Source organism: Sprattus sprattus (genome assembly GCF_963457725.1).
Source record: "Sprattus sprattus genome assembly, chromosome: 16".
NCBI classification, from domain to species: Eukaryota; Metazoa; Chordata; class Actinopteri; order Clupeiformes; family Clupeidae; genus Sprattus; species Sprattus sprattus.
This window is the reverse complement of record NC_137914.1, coordinates 14313893-14325179: the sequence shown is the minus strand read 5'-3', so window position 1 is coordinate 14325179 and position 11287 is coordinate 14313893. Positions and strand designations below refer to the sequence as shown.

The 11287-nt window shown below is 41.5% G+C and overlaps 1 protein-coding gene across 1 annotated transcript; it reads right to left on the bottom strand.

Moving 5' to 3' along the window:
- Positions 1-655: 655 nt before the first annotated feature.
- On the bottom strand, positions 656-11010 carry foxp3b (forkhead box P3b; the record flags this gene model as incomplete). The annotated part of the gene is made up of 4 exons (XM_080853804.1): positions 656-689; positions 10366-10487; positions 10728-10829; positions 10936-11010. The coding sequence occupies 4 exons, from the start codon at positions 11008-11010 to the stop codon at positions 656-658; spliced, it is 333 nt and encodes a 110-aa protein (XP_080709930.1).
- Between the last annotated feature and the right edge of the window lie 277 nt (positions 11011-11287).

Genomic DNA, 11287 nt, shown 5'->3' with positions numbered 1-11287 from the left:
AGTAGGGGGTGTTTGGGTCAATACCTCTCTATTATGTTACGGCAGTGTGACTGAGATGGCTGAACAGTCTCACAGCCCTGCAGGAGTACAGAGGGAGGGCCACAGAGTTATAAAGTTCAGTATGCTCCGCTAGTTTCATTCAGGTGTGAGGCCGCTTGGAGGCAGGCCAGGAAGTAGATTAAAATGGTTGCAGTCACAGCGCTCAATCTGTGATGTGTCAATATACACAGTCAGTGTGTGTGACTACCACGGCTGTGACATGTTTGACACCATCGATTTACAGCTTTATATGATACAGGAGAGATCAAAATATCTCCCCAATATGTGAAAAAAATATGTTTGGATCTTATTTTAATAGAATAAACCTGTTTCTCTCATATTATTGTAATCGTACAGTGAGTTCTGGAAAGAGAGGAATAATGAGAGAGAGAAAGTAAGGCTGGGAGAGAGTGAGGTAGATGGAGAAGAGAGTTAACAACAGTGAGAAAGAGTTAGGCAGGGGAGCTAATGAAAAAAAGAAAAAAGAGAGAAAAAGAGGCAGAAAGAGAGGGAGGAGATCAGGCCGAGGTGGCCTCTAAGTTCACGCAGTGAGCCCTGAGGAGACCCGAAGCTGTCATTGTGCTCAATGGCACCATGAGGGAATGGGAAAAAGTGTCTAGGGATTCTTGACATTCCTGGCCATCGAATCTCTGTGGCACACAACAAGAAACGCAGGGGTAACCAGGAGGGGGATTATAGACCAGGATTCCCATTGGGGGAGGGCGAGGGGGGTTATAGCACTCACTCCTCCTCCTGTGTGTTCTCCCAAAACAAACCAGGCTTCTAGCCTAGGCTTTGTGCAGGGGTCATTCCACCATGCCGCAGGGCTGGAGGCCTTTTGGCCCTCAATCACGTTCACTTCATTGGCCTGGCCTGTGAGCACAAAGGTGTGTTGACGAACTTGCGGGGGCATCTCTGACCTGTTGAGATGGTCACGAACGTTTGCTTTTTAATGCTGGCAGAGGAGTCTTTTGAGGATGAATGTTTTGTGTGGAAGCACACACTGCCTATTTTATGCTGTCAAGCTCTCTTGAAATGTTGCTGTTAAACCAAGAATAGAATGCATAGGCATAGAAAGCAACTTAGCAATGTTGTTAGCATGGTCACGATGGTCACATATTTGTGCACACTGTGTCATTAAACCAGGCCTGTATTCACAAATGACACCATGTGCAAGTAGCCATGCATGTCTGTGCACACCCAACAACCCCCCCCCCCCCAGACACATACACACAGACACACAACATTGCTCAACCCACACACATACACACTCTCCACACTATACATCTGAAACACTTGGAAAAGTAATTTATAGACCATGAAAAGCAACACTGGGATGTTAACTGGCAGTGTGTTTTCTCGGGTTGTCTGTAATTACACCCATTACAATCTCCACACAGCATTCACTCAGATCCCTATAACCCGTGGTCCATTTGTAACAGCAGTTTGCCTTGCCATGAGGCAGGAAATACTATCTGTGTGGTAGAGGGCGTAGCTGTGCTACAGTAGTCCACCCAGGGCCCCGCTTCGGGAGGATATCCTCCGTGCGCCCACTGACACGAGGCACCCCTGTGGTCTCTGTGCGTGGTGTTCACTGCTGCACCTTCTATCTTCCGCTTGAAGGAAATTACAGCATTATTATGGGAAGGGTTGTAAGGTTTGATGCCTGCCCTATAACATTTGGCACACTCTGTTGTGCATTTGTGTAATATCACGCAATACTGAATTGGCCGTCGCTTTCACTGTTTGTTTATATTGTTAATTATTTAACAGAGTAGATTTGGATAAATAGATTTAAATGGTGGCTGGGTTACTTGAACAAAATATATCGATTAATCCTACATTTCTCAATCCATAAAAGCTCACATTTCAGTCCATGTCTTCTCTTTTCTGTCTCTTCACCACCTATTCCTGAAATAAATTCTATTTCATTTCTGCCTAATATGTTCATGTATGCCTTGTGCAAACATATTATATCACATTTTTTTTCGAATCCAGCAGTGGGCCTGTATTATCTTTAATAACATGGATTAAGGCGGACACCAGGAGATAAAATTATCCGTGATCCGAATTAAAAACATCAGAAGACTGACTGGGTCATGGGGGATTTATCATGACGTTTTTTTAAACACGTAACCTCATATCAGGTTAGTGTGAAGGTCGGTTTCCTCTTAGGGAAATGAACAATTTCCCATATCTGATCAATGAGAACAGGAAAGAGGGTGACGACAGTGAGTCCACACCTGTATATCTGCCTCTGCCATTCCCACCAAACGTCCATCCGTGACGATCGGGAAGTCTGAAGGGTATCTGCTGCATCCTCTCATGAGAAAAGTCAACTCACAATCCCTCACTCTCAATTCATGTCCTTTCTCTTTAAACTCTTTATCACCATTTCTACCTTTTTCTTCCATTCTCTCTCTCTTTTTTTCTGTCTTTCCAGTCCTCTCTCTGGTTTTGTCTGGTTCCATCTGTTTTTCATTCTTTTTCCTTTTAACTCTCTCTATCTCTCTGTCCCATCACTTTCACTAAGAACTCTCCCCCCCCCCCCCCCCCCCCCCCTTCCTCTCTCTGGCCTTTTGTTGTGGGATAGCCTTCCTTTAGAGTGTACATGGTGTTATCATTATAGTAACTGCAGAGGAAAACTCCCACCATCAGATATCAGATTACCTGAGGGATGCACAGCGTATATAAATGCAGTGATTGATTTAAAAAGCCCAAGTTGATGGCCAAAGATCAGCTAGTGCAGTGCTGTTTTCATAAATGTTTCACACTGACAGGCTCTTTTTGCAGAGAGGTTAAATAAATTACCTCATTTTCTGTGATTTATGAAAAAGATGTGCATGTGTTTGTTGTGTGTGTGTGGGCGTATGTGTGCGTGTCTCTGTGTAAGAGAGACTGTGTGTGTGTGTGAGAGAGAGAAATACATCAGGCATTTTGAACATCAGCCAGCAATTTAGGTGAAATTCCTTTAACACTCAGTGAGCAAAATAGCAAAAGTAATGATAGTGCACTGACTGCAGAAATTGTACGGTCCATTTCTCCTGTGACATGATAAATCTGTCACTTCCTAATGTCAGTTGAGGAAACTGTATAAAAACAGCAGCTGTTAATGCCTTTACTGCTAAAAGATGCATGCTCTTTTTCTGCAGTGGGCCTCTAAGTGAATTTGCTCTTATAAGTAGGAGCATCATTTTCCTTGGTTTCCTCTCTCTCTGCACACAAGCACTATATTGAAGTGAAAAAATATCACTGTCATCTGTGACTAGAGTGTACGTACTATTTAACATTAGCATAGAACATTTCAATGGATACTCATGTTCAATAACTTGTTCAACCACTGACAAGCCAGTGGAAACGTTCTTTATGGGGTATTGTGGTTAAAGAACTTTCTACTGTATTTCATGTCTAAATAAAGTCCAGTTACTTGGGGATGGTCTCACCAAAATCCACACCCACCTTGTGTGAGTGACATTAACCAATCTCATAGATGTGCGTATGAATTCCAATGAGCATATTCGGCTGCGTGCCAGGCATGTCGTTTTCTATTAATCACCGTAATTATTTGAACGTTTTCTGGTATTCTTGTGAAATGTGCTGTTTGGTATTCAGTATGCCACTGTCAGGCAATCAACGCACATTTGAGCAACAACCACATTCCTTTGAGGTTGTTCTCATTAAAAAAAGGGGGTATTTTGGGCATTGGCAGGGTTTTTTTTCTCTCTTTAACCAAATCGCTTGGCCTCTCCTGGGCTCATTTGAATGATGGGGATGGGGAGAGACTGGGGGATGGGTATTAAGGGGGAGGAGACGGGGGTCGGCCAATGCCGCCTTTTCTATAAGGCTCATCCATCTCGCCTGCATATTTTTGTCAGATCCTGGGAGATGGAGGGTGGGATGTGGGGGGGCTAATTATCCAGCTATCCGTCTTTCTCTCTCTTTATCCTAATCTCTCTCTACACCTCTAACTCCATCTTCTCTTGGAGCTTGTGTATATGTGAGTGTGTGTGTGTATATGTACGGATGTGTGTCTCAGGGAGTGTGTGTGTGTGTGTGTGGGGGGTGTGTGTGTCTCTGTGTGTGTATGTTTCTGTGTGAATGGGTGCTTTAGTATGTGTGCATGCATGTATTATCTCTGTGTATAGCATTCTGCTGTGTACGCAGGAGTGATGAATGTGTGTTTTCATGCATGTAAGATTGTTTATCAAGGGGTGCTGGTATCATGATCTCTGGATGACATCGCTGTCTCGGTTAAACTCCAATAAACAGCAACACCATTCCACTTCATTTCAGCCCATTGGAAAGCCCTGGACCAGAAGAAACCCAGCATGTCTGTGCATGTAATGAAAACATCAACTGACAAACATTGGCTTTGTGTGTTTGTGTGTGTGTCTGTCTTTGTGCATGTGTGTGGGTCTGTCTTTGTGAATGTGTGTGTGTGTGTGTGTGTGTGTGTGTGTGTGTGTGTGTGTGTGTTTGTGAGTGTGTTTGTGTTTGTGTTTTCATGGATGTAAATGAGTGAAATCCTACAAGCAGTACAAAGCTTTCCTTGATGTGATGCTGTAACATAATCAAGTGTAGTGTGGTGACAATGTTGTGTTCATGTTTTTATCCATGTATTTTGACATCCAAAAGTGTTCAGTTGCCCAACGCCAGATGGGTCATATCATACTTAACACACTTAGCACCATAACTACTATCCGTAGTCATTAGGCACCGGGAGAAGGAGAGGAAAAGAAGCCAGACTCACTACTCGCATTATCATCCGCCTGTCCTCCAGCTATTCCTCTCAAGTATCATGACATGAAAGTTGTGGAAAGTCCTGAGCTGTCAGGATGCCTCAACAACTGTCATGCCCTGCGGTGCGAGTGTCTCCCTGCTTGAAATGGAATCCAGCTCCCTTTCATGTGGCGTGTGATGGGAGACACACTTTCATTCTAGCCAGAGACGATTCTGACAGCTCCCCTGCCATTCGAGAGCATCAGCAGCACCAGCCGTTTCCAAAATCGCAGCGGGAAAGAACGATGCTCCTCGCACCCCAAATCGATTTTTTTTTCTCTTTTTTTCTTTTTCGGAGAAGAAAAAAAAAGAAATGCCAAGAAGAAATATTCTGTATTTTACAATTGTTTATAAAGGGGTTAAAGGCACATGTACATTGGGGACGGAACATTAAGGTGCAGTTAGACGCACATGCCTGCTTTTGGCCTGTGGAAAGAAAAGAATATTTTCATGGTGCTCAGCGCTCAGGGCTCAGACTCTTTCTAAGCGAAGGCTAATGGGCATTAAAGGGACATGGATTTAAATAACTCGCTAGTCATGCTCTTAAGCTGCTTACCAAGAGGGAACAAGAATGTATTCTTCTGTCATTATATCAATAACTAGGCATACGGTTGTTTTAAAACAAGGCATTCTTAGTAAGCGTGGTATTCTTCATATAAAGGGCAGAATAAGTTGAAGCATGTTATGAAAACAACTTGAAAAACATTCCTGAGCACTATGCTGCAATTACAGTATTTTTTTTACTTTGTTTTCTTCAAAAACGGTCTGGGAAGCAGAAGTTCTGAAGTCTAATTATGAACAGAAAATATTTTGTATTTCAATCATAGAAATGTTTTTGGTCTCAATGACTCAAATTAATATTGTACCATGCCACTCATGACCCAAAACTCCAACCACTCATTACTAGTCAGAGGCAGGGTTCAGTTCAGCTAAAAATGAATGAATAGACATAAGAGATTCTTGTGATTTTATAATACAGGAATTATTCTTTTTTTTTGCCAATGCTAGCATGTGCATGGACAATTAATCCATTGGTTTTAAAGTGTTAGATGCAACCAGAATAGAATTGCAATGGACTACTCTCACTCATCCCCATAGGTGCATTTGCTTAGACGTGACAGACAGGCTTCTATAACATAAGAACACCCTTTATCCTTATAATCCCCCTCTAAACACAGAGTGCCGAGTAACCAGTCAGGTTGAGTTGATATGATGAATGTGAAGAGCTACATTGCTACTGACAGAAGAGGAATACATGGAGGCAACACAACCGAGCAGTTTCCCTAAATAAACAAAGGAGATCTTATGTACACACCACCCACAAATTAATTTCAAATCATTTTCCCTAAGTGATCTGACATGCACAGCTGAACAACAAACAAATATCATGTTTAATTCAAATGACTGAATGATGATCTCAAGCCTTCCGAGGCTCTCCTGTTCAGCAGCAGGAATCAACTTGCAGTAATAAGGATCTTCTCAGGGGATAAGTTGAGAAAAATATTTGAAATCCTTGTTAAAGATTTAGTCAATGTTCATGCTAAGCAGGAGTATTTTGACATGCAAGCTGCCTACTTCTCAGCGATGTTGAGAAAAAAAATCTTTGCCTTTTTGCCTGAGCGGTAGTAACGTATTTATGGATGGGTCTTTTCTAGGCATGATTTATGGTTCTGCCAGTGATGTAGAATCATAATTCTGAAGTGTCATTTTACCCCAACCTTATCTCTGCCTAGACCTGTCAAAAAATCCCACGCCTCCAGCTATGTTCTGAGAACTGGCGCGTCTGGCCGGTGTGCGAACGTCAGAATGAAAATAAGAAGCACCTTTTTTCTGGGTTTTAATGGATATCTGGGTTTAGTCTGAGCCATACGCACATGGCTTCTCCCCATGTATTCATGGGGCTAAGAGATATAATCAGTAGTGAGTAAAAGACAGCCTTACATGAAATAACTCTCTGATGAAAAACATACTCTCTTGGCTTGACAAGTGCATTACACAAAGCAGGTTACATTTTGAGGGTTAGGGTCAATTTCATGCCTTCATTTATCATCTTTTGCAGTTGTCAAAGTCACCTCTGTGTAATTGGGTTCAAAATATCACTTAACATACGTGGATCCCAGTAAAACCATATAATATTGTGTGTAATCCTATCTAGGTGTAGGTTGTCTTTGGCTGCCTGAACTGAAACTGTTTAGCATGTGTAATAAGCAATGAGTGCAGACTTTGATAAGGGCAGGGGGCAAGATGAGTCTAAAGGAGGGTTATTAAAATAGGTGAAAATGAAACAGTCTGCATTATCAATATCATTGTGGTCATGAAAATACTTTCAGTATAAGCTATTTATAAAGGCTACAGTAGACTGCTAGATGGTTGATTTGCTAGTTGCTGTTCAGAGACATACAGTATATGATATAAATGTATAGCTAAATCCGTTTCTCCTCCTGTGCTGAGCCCATAATGCTCAGTTAGTATTGCCTGTCCTGTCCCGGAGGGGGTTGCCATGTCTTGCAATGCTGCATTTGAAGCCTTTGGAGCAGTGAATTCGAAGACAAAAGAGCCAAGGGCTTGGGCGTAACCAACTACCACCTCCCACCCCCCGGGCCCCCTCCTATGCACGTTATCACTACATGTAATAGCTGTTGCATGAATCAGACCAAATGTGACAAAAATTACAGGCTGTGTATATAGACCACTATCTAAAAGGGGGTAAACACTGTCAAAGAGAGGGATCCGTTTTCTGCGTTCACAATTTTTTTTAGAAAACAGATGAGAGCCAAAAGGACTGTGATTATGGTCCGACTGTCTTCACTTCACAGACAAACTGTCCATTAATAGGGTATGCTTTCCCTGCCGGTTAAGGGGGAGAGAAAGCCCTGGAGGGAATACCTGGCCGATTTCCCCCTACATGTTTCCACCCTGAGTTGATCTAATGAAAACACAGAACACATAAAACTTGCATGGCCATTGGCAGAGACACCTGTTTGGTGGCTGGAAGCAGGAAGAGGTCGTAATAAGTACCTGCCAGAATGAGGCACAGGCTTCTGGATTTTGGGGGAGTGGTGGTGGGGAGAAGTGTAGGGTAAAGGGGCGGTCAGGGGCTGGGGGGTAATTTTAAGTACTGGCTACTCCCCAGGAAGTCAAGGCAGAGTGATTATTTGGGTAGTGACAGGTACAAGAACACATGGACAAAAACAATGTCATAATATAACTGCAAGCAGCATTAAGGGGGCCAAGCAGTCCATCAGAACATTATTGCCGTGAAAACTTGATTTCATCATGTGAGGTGGTGACTGTAGCCACTAACAGCAGGTTTTATGACTAGTGACCAGATTGACCAGACAAAGATTGATCGAGATAGCACCACTTTGCTACAGATTTCATTGGACTGTCATTAGAAAATAAAACATTTGTGGTCAGAGAGTTTTTTTTTACCTTTTCATAAAATCTAATATGGAGGACGAAGCCAAACAGTCAAAATATTTGTTTGCAGTTTCACAGGATTATATAACAACAATTAACCTCAACTATTATTAGTCGAAACACATTATTACTTATTGCAACCGCCCCCTAGTGGTGACAGGTTTGGTTTTGCTACATCAAAGCGTTGCTGGGACACAACCTCACTTCCTGTTTGGTGGCTTTGCCACTGATTTTTATTGATTGTAATGGGTGTAATGTTTTCCAGTTTCCAGAAGCCAACCAATAACTTTTGTGAGGCTGTCTGATCGTCTGTGCCCAATTTTGTGAAGACTGGACTGTAAAAATGTATTTTTTTAAGAAATCCAATATAGTGGAACTTGAGGTTCATGAACTTGGCTTGATCCAAGGAAACCAATTGTGTTTTTGAAAATCGAGCATACAGTTCAGTTGCTACGGGCATAAATGCACCTCCAACTTTAATTCGTCGGTGGTGCTACAGCATTCCACATGCCGACATCAAACTTCAAAGAATCATGGGCCTGTCCCCAATCAGTGTGCCCTTATTTCCAATCTGTTACCCATGTGGCTACAGGGGCTGCCAAAGACTCCCTAGTCAGACAAATAAGAAGAAAAGGTAGAGACACAATGCATGTGCTTCACTACTTGGCCACCAAATATGTGTCCTTATCTGACGTCAGAAATGATCAGTGTCATTTTCAAAACGGATGCATGCCACTTCTAAGTAGCTTTATAACTAAGTGCAAATAGGGAATTATATCTGAGGACATTGGTAGGTTGGAGCTATATATTACCATGTTTTAAGATTTTGTTCTATAATGTGAAGGACAGTGTGCAGTATCCCAAAATGACATGAGAGAGAGAGACAGAGAGAGAGAGAGAGAGAGAGAGAGAGAGAGAGAGATGGTGAGAGAGAGAGAGAGAGAGAGAGAGAGAGAGAGAGAGAGAGAGAGAGTGAGAGCGAGAGAGAGAGAGAGTGAGAGCGAGAGAGAGAAGTTGGGCACAGTTTCAGTTTTCATCATGATATACGGTGATACACAGATTCAGGAAGCTGGTAGTAGGTTTCTCAGTTTCAGAGGTTTTTGACAAAACAGTCATATGCTGACAAAAGTATTCTCCAAAAGATGGATACAGCCCTTAAACAAAGACAACATCCTTTTGATTTCAGCATACAAACTAAAGTAAATGTTGACATTGGAAATTCAAAGTTAAAGAGCATATTATCCTTGATAGGCAGATTACATTGTGAGACCATTTCAACCGACTTGAATATTCTTCACAAGTAAACATGTTGCCATTACCTTGCCATGTTGCCATGTATCCCATATCATTGTCACGATCAATAGAATTGCTGATGAATAAGGTTCTTTATTAAAAACAAAACGAAAAGAACAAAATTCTGAATTATACTATGCCATCCATTGTTTTAATAGGAGTAATGTCAACCACACCCATAGTCAGACTGTCCTATGTTCTATGGCCCTCTTCTGGTTACATGCTCAAATAACACCCTATTTTATTTATTTTTATTATACTTTAGAAAACTACAGATGTGATATTCCCTGGACACTCGCCCTTGACCTTACATTTTAACACAACACATCAGACACCAATGCAAGAAACATTTCACATACCTCAATAAATATAAACATGAAAAGGGAATTTTAGCTCTAAATGGGCATTTATTTCACAAAGTTTTATACCAATTAGCTATCAAAGACAAAATCCATTGCTCAAAATATCTACACAGCAAACCGTTTAAAAACAGAAGCAATTTGTACTAATGGCTTAAATTTGAATTTCATATTTATTATAATTATCATTATTATTATTATTATATAGTTATTATACACCTTTTTCCAGGGCAGCATCGAGGTCTGGATGAGCCTCACGTTGAATTGATATAGTCACTGCAGAAAAAGGTGTCATGTCTCCACTTCAGTGAGACGGCTTTGAGGGAAGACTCTAGTAGGGTGTGAGCCATCTCAACATGTAGTCCCTGTAAAACCCCATTCATCTAGATTATTTCAACTATATTTATCCTCTGTGTCATGAGATACATTTATATGTGTTAAGATAAACCTGAATGAGCATGAACTTATAACTCACCTGTTGAATTTCTGTTTTTTTCTCTTCTGAAACTCAGTCTCATCCACTGTCCACACGGCTCCTTTTCCTCCCTCCACACGCACAAAGCACTTGTGCAAGCTCAGGTTGTGACGTACCGCATTCTATTGAAGCAGTGTGCAGACGTTAGATCAACTATGTGATATAGATGCCACAAACAGTGTCTACATTTTGAAAAAATCCATTATTATTCAAAAATAATAACAAATAACAAATTCACAGAGTCACATTAATACCTCAATTCTTCATTATTAATGAATTAATGATTTAATTATTAATAAATAAATAACCCATCATTAATGTGAGTTTAAATCACATATGTAGTCACTGAGTGTCAGTTATACCTTCCATGCGGTATTGTTGTCTCTAAAGTAGACAAACATTTGCATGAACCAGCTATAGATTTCATTGAGAGTCCGCTGCTTGTCTGGGGCCTCCAGTATTGACTGTAAAAACACACGAAACTCAGGAGATGATAATATTAACACCTTCCTGAATGAAACACGTATAAGTCAATGACAATGCCTAATCACCATTGTAATAGATACTAACCCATCGTATTAGGCAAGCGTAGGTGTATGGAGGTCTAATATTGGTATATTTGTAAACATCAAAGCTGGCAGTCATATCTGAAAAAAATGCATAATTGTCAGTGGATTAACAAATGCAGCATGCATGGCTCTCTTCAAGCCATAAAATGAGTGATCACACACTGTTGGCGAGTTAGGGAAACACCAGGTGGACATAAGATCCATTCCTGTGTCTGGTCATTTATCTGGGCAGGGCAGTGGGTGGTACCTGGCAGCAGGTGTGGGAGGGGAGCTTGCCATAATTTTGGAAGCCCCCGCTCCACTGGTTCCTCGTTGGCAAACTCTGAGGCACCATATGCTCCCTCTGATCGGGC